Genomic DNA, 23,452 nt, shown 5'->3' on the forward strand with positions numbered 1-23,452 from the left:
TACACAACTTTTGGCCAGTTAATCTAAAACATATGAAAGGTTAACTTTCTTTAGTTGCAATTGCACATATTCTCCTTGTCATGTCGTGCACTCCTTCCATGCAACATTTCTCTCATGGTCCAGTTAGGGACCCTTTGTATCAAGGCCACCTGGCTAAAGGGGAAATTTTTACAAGCTCATTGATGGCTACTACTCTAAGTCTATACCATACAAGAATATTACTAAATGAAGCAGACATGCCTCTTCCATCTTGTAACCTATGTTCTGCCTTTTTACATTGATTTCTCAAAATTACTAAATAAAGTAAACTTGTTCTGCTATCTTTCTTGTAACCTACTATTATACCTTTTCTATATTTATTTATCATCATCTGAAACGAAACAGATATTGCTAATGAATGTTGGAAGCTAATCAAGTTTTTCAATAAGATAACCATCTCAAGACTTTTGTAATTTAGTGTAAAGAAAGTGAGAATTGTCTCTATTTATATGTGGGGATGAATTCAACTCTGTGTGTGTGTGTGTTGTCACTTCATACTAACATATGAACTGTTTGTATGCATGCGAGTTTGTATATTACCTATTCATACTCTTAAATATTAGAACTGTTTGTACATGTGTATGTATACTGTCACTTCATACTGACTGCTCTGGTAGCCTAAGTGCTTAGACCATCTGCCACATATGTGGGAGGTCATGGGTTCGAACCCCAGCCAAGTCAATCCCAAGATTTATAAAAATGGTACTCACAGCTGCCTCGCTTGGCGATCAGCATTAAGAGGTTAGTGTTAGGACTGGTTGGCCTATTGGTGTCGAAATAATGTGAATGGGTGGGATATGATCCTACATGTCTGCAGCATGATTCCCCAGTGCTAGTCATCACTAAAAACGGTCACACTGCAGACATCGTAGTGATATGACCGAAAACAAATTAAAGCTACGTTACAAATCCAAACCACACACAGACACTTCCTTCAAACTTTTAAACATCTGAAGTATTTTTATAAATGTGTTTGTGTATTAATATTGTCACTTCATACTCTTAAACATCTGAACTGTTTGCATGCATGTGTGTTTGTATATTGTCACTTCATACCCTTAAACATCTGAATTGTTTGCATGCATGTATATTGTCACTTCATACCCTTAAACATCTGAACTGTTTGCATGCATGTGTGTTTGTATATTGTCACTTCATACCCTTAAACATCTGAAATGTTTGCATACATGTGTGCTTGTATATTGCCACTTCATCCTCTTAAACATCTGTTGTCTAATGTTGTAAAGCGCTTGGAACTTCTCAAGATTAGGTGCTATACAAAGTCTTCATTATTATTATTATTAAATAAAGTTTGCATTATTATTATAATTATTATAATTATTATTCTATTTCTGTGTCTCTGACTCATTAACAGGATCTAAAATATTATGATTATTATTATTATTATTATATGTGTGGAATTAAATTTTTATGTTTATGACTCAGCTTATAAATTCCAAAGAGATTACATCTTTTCATATCATCGTGAGAAAATAAATATGATAAGATGCCAATCTGACGTCAGTCAAATCCTTTTCCTAGTTTTAAGTTCTGGAAAGTCTAAAAATCCTGACTATTTTCCAGATCAAAGAGGTTCTAATAAAAAAGACCTCCCAAAACAAATTATACTTGAAATCACACTATATTTTGTTTTATTCAGAAGCAACTACATATTATAAGAAATCTTTTGATGTAAACCCATGTCAATGTTACTTTCAAATACGGAGCAGCAAGATATTTAATATGGCTGTCCAGGCAACCATATGTGAGGTCTCATCTACATTTCATTTAGAGATAAACAGATATCATAAGATGTCATCAAGTGAAAATTCAATCAGTAGTTTCCGCATACCAAAAAGTGGATATGACATACATTTATCCCATCAATTCAACCTAGTCATTCAATTGTTTGATTTCCCCACATAAATGTCTATGTGATATATCTTATGATCGGGATTTTGTACAGCAACTATGGTGCACTGTGTTGCATATCGGGATTTTGTACAGCAACTATGGTGCACTGTGTTGCATATGGATGTTACCAAAAGAGTGACGATGGGACAAAAGGGTTATATGGGGGTGGGGTGTCATCAAGATGTGATGAGCATGGTTTTAAGAACAATCAGCAATGAAATTCATTGACAGTGAATCCAACCCACTCTGATGTTAAAATACCTGTATGTTATTTAATTTTCTTACCGTTAATTGTTTTGAGCCTGCAATTGGCAATTGCTTTCCTGACTCTTACTTCTTAGTCTAATGTAGTGTTAGACCTCATGTGGTGACCTCGCTAGAGTTCACTTCCAGGTCATTGCTAGTTTTTCATTGAAGTTTTGAAGAAGACTGTGTTTATCATTCTCCACAAAGAAACTGTTCCTTGTGAAGTAATTATTGTTTAATAAATATTTATTAGGTTACTGTAAAAAAAAAAATAATCTTTCATTGAATATTCTTATTTTCCTGAACATGCTCCTTAGAAGGGGGATATTTTCTGCTGAATTCTGTATGCCTTACAGGATTTAGAAGTTTGTCGGAACTGGGAAGATGGTCAAACATTTATCTTAAGGATCTATCCCGGTTTTAGGTCAGAAATCAAAATTATAGGTACATATGCCTAATCTACTAGTGTCTTAACTTGTACTAAATAAAAATTGTTTGATTATAGTCTATTTCATATAAGGGGTAAGTAATAGGTAAAATCATCACATGTAAATGATTTCTCTAAAATTATAAGCATACAGATTTAATTTTCATATAGCAAAGATTATCTGCCCATTCAAGAGGTTTAATGATCTGAAATTTTCATTTTAAATCCATAGTATTTTTTTAAAACTGGTGTAATTGAGTTTTTTGTTATTAACCAAAGTTTTTTTCTGTTTTACTGTGATATTCACCACTGTGGCAGTATAATCAAATAGGATGATAGTTTAAATTATTTTTAATTCTTAATCATATCGTTTAATTACATATTTACATGTGTTATTGTTGAATTTGAATTTTATTTTTGCAATAAAACTGAGGAACCTAATATCAGGGTTTTGTTATTCAATTAATTTTAAGATACCTATGCAAACATGCATTCACTTTATTGCACTTTAATTGCATATTACTACATACATCCACAATGATGACAGTCATTTAAACACACGCTACCAAAGGACATCACAATATTGGGGATTTGCAATTACAGTTGCAAATACAGTGTAATTGTAAATAATTACTCAGTTACACCAATTACGTTGTATTTGAACCTAAGTCTGTTACATGTATGTAGGACTCTGCTTCATCTATTCTTGGGAATATGTGTCAACTGCATGTATACCTGGGGTAAACATGCAACGCAGAGACTGGGCTAATGGATAGTTATTGGATATCAGTATGTGCATTTTACTATGCAGGAATATGTGAAACAAAAGCTGCACAGTGACTGGGAAAAAAAGATAACTGGTTTTCACATTCTAGATTGTATTCACTATATAAACCATGTAAACTGTTCCACACTTTATCCCTCTTCTGGAGCCATGGGTGGCCAAGTGGTCTAATAATCTCACCTTTACAGATTACTTGCACATCTCATATCTGCCTGATTTGGGATGCTCATCCAAGTGAGCATGTGAAAAAGCTTGCTGGTAGCTTCCCAGGTTATCCCTCCACCAAATATTCTGGCCAGCATATATATGCTATCATTACTGAAAAATAGTGTTAAAACCCACAAACCAAACCAATCATGTCTTCCTCTAACCCGAACCCCCAGGTCCTGTATTAGGTTTCCTGGTTAATGGCTTATATGGAACATAGAACAGATACCATTCACCATGCAGCTATGTTACAAAGCAGGTTAGCATGAAACAGAGGGGGATTAAAAGCCAAAGGGTGCATAAGAAAGCAAAAAGTAAGCATGCTGTAAATTGTATATAATTAGTATGGATTTTCTTTTTTGGTGCAGAAATGGTTCAAGACTGAATCTGATGCAAACAAAACCCAATTTACGGTCTGCATTGTGTGAGTCACTAAATAAAAACCATATGCACTGTATCCAACAAAAAAAAACAACACTTATTTGTTTTTAAAAAGCAAAATGAATACATTTTGTACATATCAACACGTGAATCATATCGGCAGGCAAAAGTAAAGTCACACTCTTTAGAAAAGGATATACATAAATATTTTGCAATATTTCTCTCCAAACTATTTGTCCCATCCATGCCACATCTGTCTTCAGTTTTGCTGAACACTTTATATGAAGTTTATCTTTCTATAGCAGTTAAGTTGAGTAAATATTACAATATCTTCTGACAGTTAAGTTCATCACAGCATTTAAACAGCATGAAGAAACAACAAATAATGAGTTATGAATTTCAAGTCAAACGAAATTTATCTGCAAATGGCTATGCAATATAAAATCCTTGTGATAATGGTCAAATTCATGGACAAATGCTTTCAAATCTGATTATTCAAAGTATTTTTGTAAGTAATTTCCAAATTAGTGATGATCTAAACTCGGGTGGAATACATACTCATGGTTGAGAGTTTTTTCTGAAACCTAGAGTTGTGTGAAAACATTTTCATGCATGCACTGCTCTTGAAATTCAAAAGGCATATGTTACCATTATATTCTTTATGTTTGAGATCTGGTAATAATCCTGTTGTAATTTAAAATATATATATTGAGAGAGAGAGAGAGAGAGTTTTAAAAAACTACAGTATTATTAGTAATTTTAACAAATATTAGCACCTCAGCAGCACACTTCAGGAAGTCTCAACATGAATATACTTATTTATTTCTCAAACTCGAGTAAAAAAGCGCTAATATTTATATGACATATACAGAAGTGTTATATAAATGAAATAAAACTATAACAGTACATTCTTTGTTAACTGATGTTACTCAACAGTTTTGACATTTATTTTAACCTTCAAATGATTCAAACACATTTTGCCAAATTATTATCATGCTTATATTGAATGTCCATTCACATGGGACATACCAGACATAACGAAATCTTCTACTAAAACACCCAAGTGAGGATATCTCACAATGGCAACATGTTTAAAATGTCAGCCAGGGTGACCACACTGGATGTTATATTGACATAGTTTTCATTGCTGATTAACAACGGAAGATGAAATATTCTCAAGAAAGTTGTCTATCAATACAATTTTCTGTTCAGGATGAGTAGCAAGAACAAGTGTGTGTGTGATTTTGGTTTTTAACATAGCTTTAGCAATTTTTCAGTCATATCACTACAATGTCTGCAGTGTCACAGTTTATAGTGATGTCTATCACCAGGGCATCATGTCCCACCCAGTCACAACCCTATGAAAACAAATTCATGACTTCATGAACAACCATGAAACTGTTCATGAATGTTCTTCAAATGTTCATGATCAGTTCATCATTTGAGTTCATGAACAAATTGTTCATGAAAGTTCCACAACTAAGTTCATGAATACTTCAAGAATTTTGATGAATCATGTACTCAAAGTTCATGAACACACTGATGAACATTAATGAACTATTATAATATCTTTGAAGCTCCTGAAATATCATGTCATGATTATCCCCGACTCTAGACTGACCATTCCTAACTCTAACTTCTTAACCCTAAGCTGCAATGGTGCCATACTGGATGACAGATGCAATGGGGCCATACTGGATGACAGATGCAATGGGGCCACACTGGATGGCAAGTGTAATGGGGCCATACTGGATGACAGATGCAATGGGGCCATACTGGATGACAGATGCAATGGGGCCATACTGGATGACAAGTGTAATGGGGCCATACTGGATGACAGATGCAATGGGCCTTACTGGAGGATAGATGAGCAAAACTTTCATTCAACTAACAATATATCAAAAGAAGTATTTTGTTGGAAACCTCCTCATGTTGATATAGCTTTTATTAGAGATAATGATGAAATGAGTTTCTAGAGGGCCAACATATTCAAGATCAGATCAGCACCATTTATTTAGGACCAACTTGAGATCAAATTAAGTCTTCTAGAATTAAACTCCATGCAGATATGGCTTTTAATTTAGAAGAAGTAACTAGAAGACTTTCAAAATTATGCAAAATTGGCCATGCTGGATATCTTTGTAGTATTATGTGACTAAATGTTGAAATGTTCTCTCTGTGTGATGAATCTGACTTGTTTAGCTTGCTGAAACAGCAGCAAATTTGTCATTGTTCTTGGAATAATACTGAAAATTATGTATCAACTTACCGTTTTTCACAAACTACTTTTATTAATTAATTTCGATTTTTGTACAACACCGTTGGGAAGGGGACTTACATTGGTATCACATGAAAATTGAACCTCTGATGTCATGGATGTATAGGCTGCTAGGCTTTTTGTACCAGCAATGAAAAATGGAGTACTAGGTCAACTTGTATCAACACTAGATGCATATCTTGCATCAAAAAATAAAAATGTAATAAACGTTCTATTCACAATTTTTGAGAAGATGAATTATCCTCCAGTTCATTCTTGTAAGTACAGGTAAATGTAATGCCATTTAATTTTGCCAGGCTTATTAGTAAGCAGCTACCCCAATGTGGTTTATGTGAATTCCAACTTTATGATGGGCAATGCACTCTGACCCCATACCCCAACCTAAATTTCAGAATATCTAAGATGTAGTGGGTAAGATCAGAGGAAACTGACTAGCTGGTATGACTTTCTGTTTAGGAGTTCTAAAAATAGTTAGATGGTGGTTGCAAAGACGGCTACATCTATTTTGGATGTCATATTGATTTCAGACCAAAATGACATCACGTGTTTTAGTGAAAATCCCATGCTGATATGATCAATCATTCTGCATATCGAGATGGCCAATGTGGTGGAAATGTTGGATATGCACGTGGGAACACTTTCATTTAAGATCAACTATATCTTGGCATGAATGTGTCAGGAAATTTATTCTCTATGATGTTTAGGAGTAACATCAGATAATGTAAAATGGCCATCCTCCAAAATCTCCTGGTCTGTAAATATACCTGTGATGATTTATAAAATAAAATCCATCACTTTCAAACAGTGAGGGGAATTACCCCTGCCCCTAACTTTTTGTTTCTACTGTAGAATAGACCCTGACTTAAAAATATGATTGTGTAAATAGTATTAAAGGTGTATCATCTTTCCATAACTCACATCAGAGGTTGTGTAATGTGATGCTGTTATACTGAAAGTGAGCTATCAATACACAATATGGAAACAATAATTGATGCATTAATGGACTACTTACATTTCCTTGTTTTTCTGAATCTTTACGACTTCCTACTGGAAAAGAAAAATTGTCCCAGCTAATTGGCAATACCACCAAGACATTGAATTTCAATGAGGTATTTATTAAAATCTGTACAAACTAAAGATTACAGTAAAATATGTCTGGGAACAATTCAATATTCATAAGACATCAGGGGCTCTACTAGCCAGAAGTATTTACAGGAAGGCCAGACAAGATTGTTCCTTCTCGTTCAACCTGCTGAGCACTGAAAGCAATGAAAGCATCTCAGAATGACCATGTGACGGGGGATGTCTTGAAATAACTTGAGTGCCTTGCTCAGCAAGATTTCCGGCTAATGGGCTCAAACCCAACTGCATGTAATACAAAAATCAAGAAAAGTCAGGCTTAATTTTACAATATTTCATTTAATTATGTTTGTTTTATAATCTCCACATTTTGAAAATTTTTTTAAAATAAATTTAAATTTAATAGATCGGCAAATTAAATCTCTAAAAGTGGGTGGGATGGATATTCTTTTCTTTCTTCCTTTTCCTTCACAATTATTTTTACTTCAAAATTATATGAGAATTCGCTGGGTTTGGGGGAGGAGATTAGACTATCACACTTGCATCTAGGTTGATAAATAAAGTTCAAAATTATGACTGACTTCCCTATATACCCCTCAAAAGATTTAATTAAATAAAAAATAAAAAAGCCATAGCAACGTTGCACAAAAATAATTTCATACATCAATTATTTATAATTTCTAACCTGACTGACATCACTGGGTTATAGCCCTGTTATCCTGTGTGTATTTCAAATGCATTGGATGTTCCTTAATAGCATGGCGTAATATTTGATCTAATCAAATGAGTGTGTGTGTGTGTGTGTGTGTGTTTCTTGAAATAGATTGAGTGTCTTACTCAAAATGATTTTGAGACCACTTGGCTCAATCCAATTAATTCACAAAAATCAACTTAATAAAATAACAATCAGACTTAATTCATTTAACTAGGTTTGTTTTATTTTCATAAATTTATTCACCACCTTTTCGAACTGAAGTCAGTAAATAAAATCGACAAAAAGTAGGTGGGGTGGATATACAATTCTTTCTTCCTTTCCTCCTTTTCCTTCATAACTTTTTTTTACCACCCAAATGCAAAAAAAAAATATTTGATAATGGGGAGGGGCTGCTCATATCTCGCTTGATAAAATGTATTCTTGTTCTTTTTGAAAATTAAACAATAATTGTTTGTATCTTTAAGTTAAGTTACCTGAGAAACAAATATTGCATTTTTTTAAAAATTAGAAACTTAAAATTTCCTTAAAATGTAACAAGATGAAAATCTTAAAAATTATAGATGATTTTACTATACACCCAACCACATATTAAAATAATTCAAAAAGAAAGAAAAATTTCGTATTCTTTGAAACAAATGCACAGAACTTCCTCATTTCATTCATCAATTTCAAATGTATAACCTACCTGTCTTCTAGCACTGTTACCTTTTGTGTATTTCAAATACACGTGATTTTCCTTAATAACACAGCCTAATATTTACGTGGGCGAGTCCATGTTTTGCCAGACAAGTGAGATATTGTTCGTCGTCTTAGATAAATAATTCCTTTCATTTTCGTAATATTAGGAATTCTGTACCTTTAGTGAACTTGTATTTTTTTCTAACAAATGGTGGTAGAAATATTAAAACTATGTGTTGCTGGGAAAGGACATAGACCTCTGACTGGTTCATGACAACATCTTCCGTTTGGTTTTAAAATCAGTTTATTTTTTTTTTACTGACGGTTATCTTGTGATATAGATTTCTAATTACAACAATATAAATAGAAATTCAATGTTAAAGCAAGGGAACATTAAGACCTGTGTAAAAAATAAATATGTGTCAAGAAATACGGTGTATAGAACAAGTGAATACATCCAACGGCCATATTTGTAATCTATATTTAGCCAGATTGAATGGCACGCGCTTGGAATGAAAGCGACACCTGGTGGATAAACTCGGTATAAAATTTCGTCGTCCTTTTCAATCGATGATAAATTATGTCTATAAAATCTGTTATTTTTATTTACATATAAATAAATATATTATAAATAAATATTATAAATAAATGTAAATCACTTAACAATATTAAAGTGAACTTAATATAAATTTTATAACAATAAATACTATTTATTTATATGTAACTTCATATCAACATGACAACTATGCGTGACGATACTGTCATGTTGACATTTTGTTTTCTAAATTTAAAATGAAATCTTGGATAATTTTCAATAAATGAAGTTTGTAATTTTATTTATGACGTCATTAAAAGATTTTAATGTCAATAAAATATAAGAAATATGAATTACCTTGATACACGGGACGGAATACAGTAATGTCACTACTCCCATAGCCTGTGGCATACAGACGTCCATTGTCCCAGAATATGGCATAGAGTGGAATTTCCTGTGTGAAAATGGCGACAAGTTGACATGAAGCTGTAAGTTGATGAATACAGGTATCAAAGAATCCAAGGAATCCATTGTTACATACGAAAATATTCCCGTCTTCATTTATAACGATTGATCTCGGACTATGTAGACGTTGATGTTTGTATGTATATTTACATTGACTGGGATTCAAAATGTCGAATCCATATACACCAGTATTATCAGGGAATTCATAACCAGCATTACACAAGACATAAATCATGTTGTCTTTTGTTGTCATTCTACTCCATCCGTACCCTTCACAAATCCGGTGAATTGTGTCAACATGTCCGTCTTCAAGTGACACAACACACCAGTACATCGTGTCCTGTCTAAAACCACTGACAACAATACTGTCATTCAATCTGACAACACCATGATATTCATCCATTACTCCCTCTAAACGTAAAGTCCTGGTCGTTTTAATATCACGTGACATGTCTGTCGTATTAATGGCCATCATTTTAATCAGACCGTCTTCATGAAGGATACAAATTGTCATGGCGTCTATCAGACACATGTCACGTGGTCCTGACTCCAGTCTGCCTGACGATGCCAGGAATTTTCCATCATGGAGTCGATGTATCTGGACTTTCCACGTATTGATGTCTAGGACGACTATCTTGTCTTGGCAGACGACAAAAGAGATGTACCAGGAGGACTTGTCGGCTGTGGAAATAAAGTGATATAAACATAAATACACATCTAAACACAAATATTAAACATATTATTATACTAATATATGAAATAACTTGTATATTTGCAGTGTATAGGTATTAATATGTTAATAATAATTGAATTAATTATATTTATGACTTTAAAAATTAATTCATGTTAAATTTATTATACTTATTCTATTGTTCTAAATTTAGCTCTCACAAAAATGCAATGGTCATGGTGGTTGTCGTCGTATATATTACTAAATTTGCATACTTATATTTATATTAAAATACTAAAATAACTTGTATATTTACGTGATATAAACATTAAAATAATGCATAATATAAACGTTGATACACATCTACACAAAAATACCATACATGTATAATTTAAATACTAAATAACTGACCATTACAATCGTCGTAATGGCGTCATCATTTTATTATTATTACAAGAGAGATTTACAGCAGACATCACACAGACCCAGTAATCACACTATTATAGTTCTGTACAGTATTTTAGTAAACTGAAGATACCAACAATAGTGTGTTAACAGGTTCTGTGTGGAAACTGCTATCGTCTCTCATTTTAAATCATGTTACGTACGTGCATTCGTACGTGTGTATTAATCTTATACTCCTCCAAAAAATGGACAAGACAAATTCAGACACGGAGTCCATCCTTACATTAAATAACTCTGTGTCATTCCTTGAAAGCTGTTGAGTGAAGGTCTTCATCACAATACCACGTAATAACTGATCACAAAACAGGGACACACACCAAAAAGAGGGGGGGGGGGTGATTACATTTTTAAAATAAAAAAAGGGATTTTAGTCAAAACAAGGAATAAAACGGATAGACCAGTTTTGCAAACAGAATAACGGCTGTCGATTTTAACGAGTACAACAATAAAAAAGCATGATAGCACACTATATTAAACACAGCCAACTAAACTTACATCTTTTAATAAAACCACAACAAAATTAGAAACACTTCGTTAGTTTACAACTATAATAGTAACACTTAAAAATTTCAATTCTGTTTCAAATTCCATTAAAAGCCGAAAAAATATAGAAAATATAAAGAATTTAACCTGATGAATGCCAATTTTTTCATTCTTTGAAAAGTTGTTTAACCATATTATTGGAGTTGGCCACGCAAACGGGGAATCACGGAGAAGGGCAGGTGAACGAAACTCACTAGATAATAATAATAATAACATAATAATAACATCATAATAATAATAATAATAATAATAATAATAAATCATTCATGTAACATTTCCCTGTCATACTCAACATTTAGTCGTTACCCTATATGTATGTACTACCCTGAGTGTTTCAATGAAAGTCCCTGTTAATAAACGTCTTCATTCATTTACTTGTCTGCTGCATTTTCTTACATTGGTATGCCTGCCTTGGATTATGACGTCTGCACTGACAAGAACGCTGGCGGAAACATGCAACATGGAGAAACGTACTTATTTACAAATCCGCGAAGCCAGATGTACTAAAGTTTACATGACACAGGGGTCAAAACAGCGGTAGCGATTTATTCTGACAGAGTTTTAGTATCGATGTTTGACAGAGCGCGTGTCTTCAACTGTCACACAAACTCCGATTGCAAAATAACTCTCTGGGAAAAATATAAAAAGTCAGACAAACATAACGGAAAACAGATTATACACAAGTTTATGTTTTGAAGATTGCATTTATTGGTAAATTAGGCTACTTTTAATATAAAACAAAATATACATCGTCAGCTTTTAACCAAGTGGTTATCATGGTTGTTAATGTTGTTAAGTGCAAACACCTGGCAAACATTTGCAGCTATCGAAGTAACAATTTTGTAAGATGTTTAAACATGGGCAGTGTAAATGTGTCTGGGGTTATCACTTTTTTGTATCGTAGTTCTGATGTTAATTTATCATCTTTTTCAAGAGAAATATTTACCAGGCCTGAAGTTCCGAACTCCATATATATAATTATCGATGTGTCCAGTTTTATTTCCCTAAAGGGTCTTGCACCATTTCATCATGTTCAAGAATAGTAAAGAATTAATCATGTCAAATGTCGTGCATGTAATTTCCGTTATGATTTTTCACGAAGACAACTGTTTGCGAAGAAAGTGGCTATTTTCAGGAGGAAAGTAAAGGAATTTTTAATTTTAAACGCGTGTATCATGGCCGTATATATATATATATATATATATATATATATATATATATATATATATATATATATATATATATATATATATATTCTCATGGATAAATTATTATGACGAGTTCCGTATATTCACGAAAATAAATCACTGGTCTTCCATGAGAAATACACTTTCGTATCTGATGACGTGTGTTTTACTAACACAATTCATATACTTTTTCTTCGAGTTTCCCTTATCTCTTTACGTAACTTCACAGCAAATTTCTGACAAGCTAAAAGCAGTGTCGGTAATTTTGAGGGGGGGGGACATTTTTTAGATGCTCCCTGACATTACAAAATACCGTTTCCCAGTGGAATGTCCTGCAGCAATGTTACATTGTATCTATTTTTACATATATTTTTACACAACCTCTTTTAGAAAAACCGTAAACATTCATATATGTAATTAACACACACACACATGCACACACACACACACACACACACACACACACACACACACACACATATATATATATATATATATATATATATTCCACTTGGATATTACACAATATTTTATTTGAACATAATCATCCAATTGAGAAGATAGCATTCTCATTTCGATAAAGTCCAAATCTTTACAATAATTCCAAAAAAATTACAAACATTGTGATTAACAAATTTTATACTGGCATTGTTCATTCTAAATTAAACTTTATAACTGAGCAAACTATTGTTACAGCAAATCATAATTTATTTTGTTATACATGCATAGTTTGGCAATATATTGCAGAGTACATATTACAAAACTTAGACTTAAACAAATTAAATTGCAAATTAAAATAAAAATGTCCAAATTTAGGCAAAAGCCTCTCCCAGACACTTGGAACAGCGAAGGAAATGTACAGCGAAGCCAACACATTTTGTCATTGTTGTCGTCATTTGAAATGAATGTGTAATGTCCAATCCCATAACTCAGAAACTATAGGTGATGATAAAAACTGATTCGATTGAGTCTACGACGTCCTATTACCGCGTCATGCCTATTACTGCATCATGCTTACCACCGCATCCCATAACTCAGAAACTACAAGAAATGATGAATAATATTGATATTACGACATCCTAATACAGCGTCATGCCTATCACTGCGGTGTTTGAGCGTATAAAACAACCGCTGTCATAATGCATCACATATTGTTACGGAATCATATTGTTAAAGTCGCTCTGGTGGCGTACTGGTTAGAGTGTCCGCCTCGGATGCGTGAGGTCGTAGGTTCGAGCTCTGGCCGAGTCATACCCAAGACTTATTTTTTTTTTAAATTATACCAACAGCTGCTTTGCTAGGTACTAAGCATTATGAGGTTAGTGTTATGACTGGGGCCTGCTGTCAAGATAATTTGACTGGGAGGGACATCATGCTGCATGTCTGCGGCATGATGCCCCAGTGCTAGACCTCGCTATAAACTGACTATTAACTGCCTCATTGCAGACATCGTAGCAATATGACTGAAAAATTGTTTTAAGCTGCGTTAAATGTCCAAATCATAAACAAATACACTTTAGAATCATACATACATACATACACACATACACACATACATTTTATGATTATTTCTCTTTATATGTTAACGATAGTACAAGCAAAAATTTTACTCGTTTAACAATTCCAGTATAATATTCATCCCTTATACATTTTAGACTTGTTTTTTAAAATAAAGTTCAAATGACCCTTCTATTTCAAAATTATTTTAGCCAGATATGAAATCGCATTCTGTTACGTTTTTCTCTTGAGTCGTCATATGTCATATCGCCGTAATAGAAGAAGCAAAACATAATTAAAAAAAATAAAAAAACTAGTCTTTGACACAACAGATTTCCAGCTTAAGAAGTTAAGTTCATATTGGATGAGACTTGTTCGCCTGCCTTCCATATTGCTGACAAGTCTTCAAATATTACTAAATAATATTGAACTTAAAGTTCGTTCCGACTTCTGTGTGTCTGTTATTTCGTTTCTTTGCCAGTCTCGAGTAAAGAGCTACTCCATATACCAGCCAATCTTAATCCCCCGATTCCATCAATAGATTAAATGGTAAAACCGATCAACAGAAGTGGAAGCTACGGTTTCAGGTAGATCAACCCGTGAGAAATAAACACATGCAAACGTCATCTGTTTCACAGCTTACGAAACACTATTATACGGCTTTACATAACAGTCAATCCGGGAATACGTTGCACAGTTATACCCACTGTAGCGTATCCCCTCGACAAACGGTAACTGACACGGATTATTTTCTTATGCATACGAAATCTGTCTTATCAATATGTTTGCAAAACTACGGTGCCCTTTAAGTGATATACATTATAAAGAAATACTAAATCGAAAAACGACATATCTTGTTTAATGGAATTATTAGTATGTATGAAATCAAACAATATCGTTCTATCAAAACATAATGTGTCGATAAATCGAATAATATGGGTTGTCAATAATTGTGCACAGCCGTCAATAGAGTTTCATCCTTTTGAGAAAGATCAATATATTGCCTGAGATATTCAATACTTATAATTGCTAATCGCACCGACGTTGACATATGACTTTGAGTCTATTACTTGTAAGCAAAAAAAAAATTAAATAATTTTTAAAAAAATTTTATTTTTTATTTATTTTGCAGCCAGGAATATTAACTGAGTAATCTTTTATAACACAAATATGGCCCAAAACTTATCATTTCTTTCCAAACAAATGTCCAAGTGAGTTTACTTCTTTGAAGATAACGAAGGCTATAAAAAATAGTTTAAATAACTCAAGGAGGTCTAACTCGAATCAGGAGAAATACAAGGAGAATAAAGAAATGTGAATCGAGCACAGCCTACCTATATATTCAAAGAACATATTACGAGGAACGAGACAGATTAACACTTGAATAAAACATAGAATTTTTTTCTTAAACTAATATAGCACACTGTTCCGATCGCTAAAATTCTAAATTGAAAATAAATTAACGGATAAATAATATAAAATATATTATAATGTATTCTATACCCAAAGAATTGAAATAAGATAACTGGGGGAAAATTCTGACTTATAATTGCTGTCTCAAACATACAGAAAATATAGCATACACACAATATAGCATTAACACAAATAGCAAACACTGAGACTTAGGGGACCTGTAACAATAAATTTGTTATAATAAAATTCTTTTTAAATTAAACATACAATTTATCTGAGGGGGAAACATACAAACATAAAATACATTTGATGTTTAAACATAATTTTGTTTTAGAACCTAATTATAGGTTTAAGAAAAAAACAACAGAAACAAAAGCAAGCATTAAATAAATTATAGTATGTGTGTGCCTCATAAACAAGAAAATTACGTTATAATTTCTACAGATTATTGCGAATTTGTAACACTGATATTATGAACACTGTAGATAAATCCCATGGAAAGTGTACACATACCGTTACAACTATCCAAGTTATAGTAGGCTACTTGGTTAAGGTTAATTTTCAAATAAGTTTTCTCTCTCACTCCAGATTCCTGCGTATTCTGTCCTTTATGAATGAGGTGGGTGGCTGGACATTCTTAATATTTGTATTGTTATTTTCGTACGTCACTGGTGATTAATCAGTGATCAATGGAAATTCGTGACTGATCGATAGAGTTGATGACAGGGGTAGAAACAATGTTTATAAATGCCATAGGCGGATTAAAATTTAATAAACAATACCTTACACACGCACGTGTGTGTGTGTGATACGGTCCAACCACAGGAGTCTGACGTTCTGGTTGACGATAAAACGTGACTTCTGTGGTCCAAGCGACATCGAACTGGCTGGAGGTCAAGGTATTAAAAGAGTTTATTTTCCTCAAATGTCCAAATAATAACATGTACTATGGTGGACACAACCCATGATTGACGGTTTGGTGGGTGGGAGATTATTCAACCTCTAACTCTACACATATCAAAATAAAAGCGTATTCTTGTACTGGATAATGACCCTGGTTGACGGTGGGGTGGGTAGGGCAATTACCGACCCATTGTCAAACTAATATCGTTTTTATAATATTCATATATAATTCTAAATATTTTGATCATCGAACCAAATTAGACCTAGTAATATGAGGCGCCATTTTACCCTTTTTCCTTATTTTATGCTATTATATATATCTTGTGATATCATTTCATTTTATTATATCAAATAACTAAATTTGTTGTTAATATTTGACGAGCATAAAATCTTAATTAATTAGTGTACATGAAATTCCCAAATTTAAGTTTAGTCGCGAGTTTTTTCTTCACACTTGAATTCTCTTTTTAATATTGGGAAATAACGCCTATATCCAACATATTTCACTCAGTTCGGACGGAATTTAAATCATTCATTAGACAAATTTAAGATATGCATCTAATTTATAAAACAATACATTGAAAGAAATAATAATATATTGAATTTGAAGTTATGCTATCATACACGAGACTATGTATATCATACACCGAATGTATTATACAGCATACAATAATAAAACGGCACCTCATATGATTACACGATCAATGCAGTCTTATGCAGCCATCTTCCGGACATATGCTTGTGATAAATAAAAATGTTAATAACAATACAATTTTGAGATTTATGCCAACAAATCAGACTTAAGACTAAATTATACTGGATTTGGATGACAGGATTTCTTTTACGCACGATCTTGCAAAACATGTTCTTGGAGACCTTAGCTAGAACATTATTCCTCAACGTAATTCTACTCAAATATGAACAAAATGAGACTCTTTGGTTTAGATGTTTGTTAGTTTTATTCTTGTGACGTCTAATTTCGAATCTTTTAATAACGCGCATGCATAAAATCTGTATGTTTTCTTGAATCTACTTTGTGCCAGAGACAAACAACACATCTGTTTGGGGATGCTTTATCAATAAAATTGTCGTCATCGTTACAAGTCTTCTTTGTGTTCATAATATCTATACTCCGTAAGAACAGCTTCTAGATTGAGATCATCACAAGAAAGGTAGTCTAAACATCGTCCGTGGGAGAAAAAAATACATAAATATTTGACTATTTTCTTACAAAAATCTAATACCTCTCCAAAGGGCAGATATTTTGGCGCTATACATAAAGGTAAATCATTCTTTAAGCTCGGTAAAAACGAAACCTAGCATTGCGCTGGTAAGATTACCTGCCAACAGTGACAAGAGCATGTTCATACCTGTTACCACGCAGTAACAATCGCTATCGGTCGGTTCATATTGCATATGAATAAACATTATTTAGGAACACACTACACTGAACAAAGAGAGTAGTTTCAGTTATTGATCTCTTTTATATGTGTATGTATAGCCATCAGACTATGTCATCATACAGAAAGCCAGTATAATAGGTGTCATGGTGAAAGCTTACACGCATGACCAATGAACAGACTTGCATTGCAGCCAGTTGGAATATCAAATTACCAAAACCTGAGCTTATGGTTTTACATTATAGTTTTAAGGTTGCTTCAATATTTAGGCTTAGCCAACTCTGCTGTGCTTCCCATTGGCTGTTGTATTGCTAGTACACACGGTCATTCCTGTATTTCCTTTCTAATATATGTATTAAAAGCATCTGTATGCAGGGTATGACAATATTTACTGACAGATTTCATTAAGTATGCCGACAATATATAATGACAGAGTATGAAACTAAGTTCGAAATTCAAAGTTTCACTTAAATATTCGAATAAATATGCCAGACTTATGTAACAAAGACCACGAAAATATGAAATTATTAACTGTCATATTCCATTAGGTATGTCAGACCTTAGGAAACAAATGAGTATAAAATAGAAACTAACATTTTCCACCACGTAATGAATATAGTACAAGTATCCGTATGCAGATTATGAAAATATTCATTGACAAACTCCACTGGAATTTTATATGTAACTTATGGATCACTTACTGTTTTTTTCTAGTGTCAGAGTCCCAACCTTGGCAAGACTGTAACCAACTTTTTTCTCTCCTCCTGTAGCCATTTTATCTTTTTTATATGATTGTGCTTTAGGGTTATTCACTCCAAGTGAAATGAGTTTTCAACCTAACACAATGCTGACAGGATGACTGGGCTGCAAAATACAGACAGGAATATTCTAGCGGTGTCGATGTAATATAAATAATTAATATTTAGTTTATGAATTATTGTAGAGATCAACTTGCTTGTAAAATGAAATATCTATACAAATGAAATCGCGTAAACATTTTGATGTGTAAAGAGCTTATCAAAGCTGCAATTACATACTCTTTTTTACACGCAAAATGTAATCATATTTATGTTCCCTATTCATCTTAGTGTTTTATGATATTAGTGAGATTGTGCCATCTTAGACGTGTTGTGTAATCTTAGTGGTTTTGTGTGATCTTAGAAGTGTACTGTGATCTTAGTGATTATGTGTGGTCTTAGAGGTACACTGTGATCTTAGTGGTTTTGTGAGATCTTATAGGTGTTGTGTGATTTTAGTGGTTTTGTGTGATCTTAGAGGTGTACTGTGATCTTAGTGATTTTGTTTGATTTTAGAGGAGTTGTGTGATCGTAGAAGTGTTGCGTGATCTTAGAGGTGTTGTGTGATTTGTGGTCTTGTGGCATCTTAGAGGTGTTGTGTGATCTTAGTAGTTTTGTGTGATCTTATAGGTGTTGTGTGATCTTAGAGGTGTTTTGTGATCTTAGTGATCTTCTGCCATCCTAGATGTGTTGTGTGATCTTAGAGGTGCTGCGTGATCTTAGAGGTGGTATGTGATCTTAGCGGTTTTGTGTGATTTTAGAGGTGTACTGTGATCTTAGTGATTATGTGTGGTCTTAGAGGTGCACTGTGATCTTAGTGGTTTTGTGAGATCTTATAGGTGTTTAGTGATTATGTGTGGTCTTAGAGGTGCATTGTGATCTTAGTGGTTTTGTGTGATCTTATAGGTGTTGTGTGATTTTAGTGGTTTTGTGTGATCTTAGAGGTGTACTGTGATCTTAGTGATTTTTTTTGATTTTAGGGGAGTTGTGTGATCGTAGAAGTGTTGCGTGATCTTAGAGGTGTTGTGTGATTTGTGGTCTTGTGGCATCTTAGAGGTGTTGTGTGATCTTAGTAGTTTTGTGTGATCTTATAGGTGTTGTGTGATCTTAGAGGTGTTTTGTGATCTTAGTGATCTTCTGCCATCCTAGATGTGTTGTGTGATCTTAGAGGTGCTTCGTGATCTTAGAGGTGGTATGTGATCTTAGCGGTTTTGTGTGATTTTAGAGGTTTTGTGTGATTCTAATGATAATGTGCCATCTCACAGTTGTTGTGTAATTTTAGAGGTGTTGTGTGATCTTAAAAGTGCTGTGTGATCTTCATGGTTTTGTGTGATCTTAATGGTTTTGTGTGATCTTAGAGGTTGTGTGTGATTTTAGTGGTTTTGTGTGATTTTTGAGGTGTTGTGTGATCTTGTGCATTCTTAGAGTTGTTGTGTGATCTTCATGGTTTTGTGTGGTCTTGGAGGTGTTGTGTGATTTTATTGGATTTGTGCGATCTTAGTGATGTTGTGTGATCTTAGTGATCTTGTGCCATCTTAGAGGTGTTGTGTGATTTTAATGGTTGTATGTGATCTTAGAGGTGTTGTGTGATCTTAGTGGATTTGTGTGATCTTAGATGTGTTGTTTAATCTTAGTGATCTTTTGCCATATTAAAGTTGCGTTATCTTAGTGGTTTTATGTGATCTTAGAGGTGTTGTGCGATCTTAGTTAATTTATGTGAGCATAGAGGTGTTGTGTTATCTTAGTGGTTTAGGTGATCTTAGTTATCTTGTGCCATCGTAGAGGTTTTGAGTGTTCTTAGTAGTGTTTTGTGATCTTAGTGGTTTTGTCTGATCTTAGAGGTGGTATGTGATCTTAGTGGATTTGTGTGTTCTTAGAGGTGTTATTTGATCTTAGTGATCTTGTGCGATATTAAAGTTGTGACATATTAGTGGTTTTATGTAATCTTAGAGGTGTTGTGTGATCTTAGTTGATGTATGTGATTATAAAGGTGTTGTGTGATCATAGTGGTTATATGTGATCATAGTGGTTTTATGTGATCTTAGTGATCTTTTGCCATCTTAAAGGTGTTGTTTGATCTTAGAGGTGTTGTGTGATTTTCTTGGTTTTGTGTTACCTTAGAGGTGTTGTGTGATTTTATTGGTTTTTATGTGATTTTTGAGGTGTTGTGTGATCTTAGTGATTTTCTGCCATCTTAGAGGTATTGTGTGATCTTAATGTTTTTATGTGATCTTAGAGGTGTTGTGTGATCCTAGTGGTTTTGTGTAATTTTAAGGTAGTTGTTTGATCGTAGCAGTTTTATTTGATCTTAGAGGTGTTGTGCCATCGTAGAGGTGTTTTGTGATCTTAACAGTTTTGTGTGATCTTAGTAGATTTATGTGGTTTTAGAGGTGGTGTGTGATCTTAGAGGTGTTGTGTGATCTTAGTTGTTTTATGTTATCTTAGAGGTGGTGTGTGATCTTGGAAGTCTTGTGCCATCGGAGAAGTACCGTGTGACCTTAGTAGTTTTGTGTTATCTTAGTAGTCTTATGTGGTCGTAGAATTGGTGTGTGATCTTAGAGGTGTTGTATGATCTTTGTGGTTTTGTGCGGCCCTAGATGTGTTATGTGATCTTAGTTGTTTTATTTGAACTTAGAGGTGTACTGTGATCTTACTGGTTTTATGTGATCGTAGAGGTGGTGTGTGATCTTAGAGGTGTAGAGTGATCTTAGTGGTTTTGTGTGATCTTAGAGGTGTAGAGTGATCTTAGAGGTCTTGTGTATCTAAATGATATTGTACATATTAGATTAGCTAATATTTACAATGACTGGACGAAGCATTGGGCCTTTGTTTTTGGGGAGTTATTGGTTAGTGTTAATAATGTAGGTATGGAGTTATTGGTGAGTACAAATACTGTAGATGGGGAGTTAGAGGTGGGAAAATACTATAGATTTAGAGTTAGTGGGTGTAAATGATGTGGATGGGGAGATCAGTTTTAGAAGTAAATACTAAATTATATGAGTTAATTAGCGGTGGGTGTAAATGATGTAGATGAGGAGTTAGTGACATGTGTAAATGCAATGAATATGGAGCTAATGGTGGTGGTGGTGTGTGTGTTTTATTTGGATTTTTAACGTAGCTTTAACAAATTTTCAGTCCTATCGCTACGATGTCTGCAGTGTGGCACTTTATAGTGGTGTGTGTAAATAGTGTAGATACAAAGTTAGTGGAGTGTGTAAATAGTGTAGATGGAGAGTGAGTGGAGTGTGTATGTAGTGGAGAAGTAGAGTTAGTGGAGTGTGCAAATAGTGTAGATAGGGAGTTAGTGGTTTGTGTAAAAAATGTATATGGAGAGTTAGTGGAGTGTGTAACTAATTTGGGGGGAGTTAGTGTTGTGTGTAAATAGTGTAGATGGAGAGTTAGTGGTGTGTGTAAATAATGTAGATGGAGAGTCAGTGGAGTGTGTAAATAGTGTAGAGCAGCAGTTATTGGTGTATGTAAATATTGTATATGGAGTGTTAGTGGCGTTTGTAAATAGTGTAGAGGGGTTGTTAGTGTTGTGTAAATAGTGTAGATGGAGAGCGAGTGGAGTGTAAATAGTGGAGATGTGAAGTTAGTGGTGTGTGTACATAGTGTAGATGGAGAGTTAGTGGAGTGTGTAAATAGTGTAGATAGGCAGTTAGTGGTTTGTGTAAATAATATATATGGAAAGTTAGTGGAGTGTGTAAATAATTTGGGGGTAGTTAGTGTTGTATGTAAATAGTGTAGAGGGAGAGTTAGTGATGTATGTAAATAAGTAGATGGGGTGTTGGTGGTGAGTATAATAATAGTGGAGGTTAGCAATCCGTGTCAATACCAGTAATGATTTCTTTTAAAGAATCTTCATCTGCTCTTATTGACCTCATAATCACAGGAAATGACGTGCACATGGTATTTTTACCATATGATCGCACTTGCTAAAAATAAACAACCTTTTGTGCATTTAATAACCTACGTGTGAGTTAAATGGGATTTAGTAAGTGAACATCTGACTCACTGAGACTGTTCAGCTCTCTGTATTATCAATAACATCTGTTTGAAAACAAAAACTCTGTGAATTTAATTCATAATGTATCGTTAACTGAACAACTCTTGGAGAGACTAGTGTCGTTGACCTTGATTTGAGTAAATGTAGGACTCTGCACATTCAGTACATTCAGTAAAACGTTATTCCATTTTCATGCATTGACTCAGTAAAAAATAATGTTTCATAAAAATAAATAGTAGACTGATACTTACAAAATATATATAAATCCCTTAAAATGCAACTTTCCGAAGTTCACCAGTCGGTGTAAAATGTAATGATTGTACTTGTCTCCAAGCAAATTCTTGTTATCATACACAAAACCAACCAATCATTACATGACAACAAGCCATGTTATTAAGTGTTGACCGTATCTGGCAAGCTATTGGCGTGTACAGACAAATAATACAATGGATATTCAACTGACTTAGTTACAACATGCGTATCTCTTTCTTCAGGTTTACTTGAGTGAACAACATGGCTGATAGAGAGAATAACTCTGAAAAAATAAATAAATTCAAATAATAACGGAAATGTGTAGTGCTGGCTTGCAAGTATCAGTGTGTAATAGTAGTTACCTAAGTCTAGGTTTCCGTCAAGTTAGTTATACAGGTAGGCAGCTCAGGGGAGTATATTTTGGGTTGTGGAATTTTAATGTAGATTTATCGATTTTAGTCATATCAATACGATGTCAGCAGTGTGGCAGTTTATATGTGACGTTTAGCACTGGGGCATTACGTCGCAGACATGTAGCAGGTGCTAGTGGAAGGCAGCTGCTAAGTACCA

General features: G+C 33.8%; 1 protein-coding gene across 2 annotated transcripts in view; it reads right to left on the minus strand.

Annotated features, from left to right (window-relative positions):
* The window catches only part of LOC149789934 (uncharacterized), a 593,258-nt gene extending 570,294 nt beyond the window's left edge, over positions 1 to 22,964 (minus strand). For both annotated transcript variants that reach the window (XM_089972007.1, XM_089972006.1), the window contains exons 1-4: positions 22,882 to 22,964; positions 18,529 to 18,691; positions 9,642 to 10,430; positions 7,289 to 7,323 (exon numbers count right to left, since the gene is read on the minus strand). In XM_089972007.1, coding sequence (XP_089828133.1) covers positions 7,289 to 7,323; positions 9,642 to 10,430; positions 18,529 to 18,601 — 897 coding nt within the window. In that variant the 5' untranslated portion in view covers positions 18,602 to 18,691; positions 22,882 to 22,964. The remainder of the gene's footprint in view (positions 1 to 7,288; positions 7,324 to 9,641; positions 10,431 to 18,528; positions 18,692 to 22,881) is intronic.
* Between the last annotated feature and the right edge of the window lie 488 nt (positions 22,965 to 23,452).

This window comes from Sinohyriopsis cumingii, chromosome 10, assembly GCF_028554795.1.
Source record: "Sinohyriopsis cumingii isolate HCF-2022 chromosome 10, ASM2855479v2, whole genome shotgun sequence".
NCBI lineage: Eukaryota > Metazoa > Mollusca > Bivalvia > Unionida > Unionidae > Sinohyriopsis > Sinohyriopsis cumingii.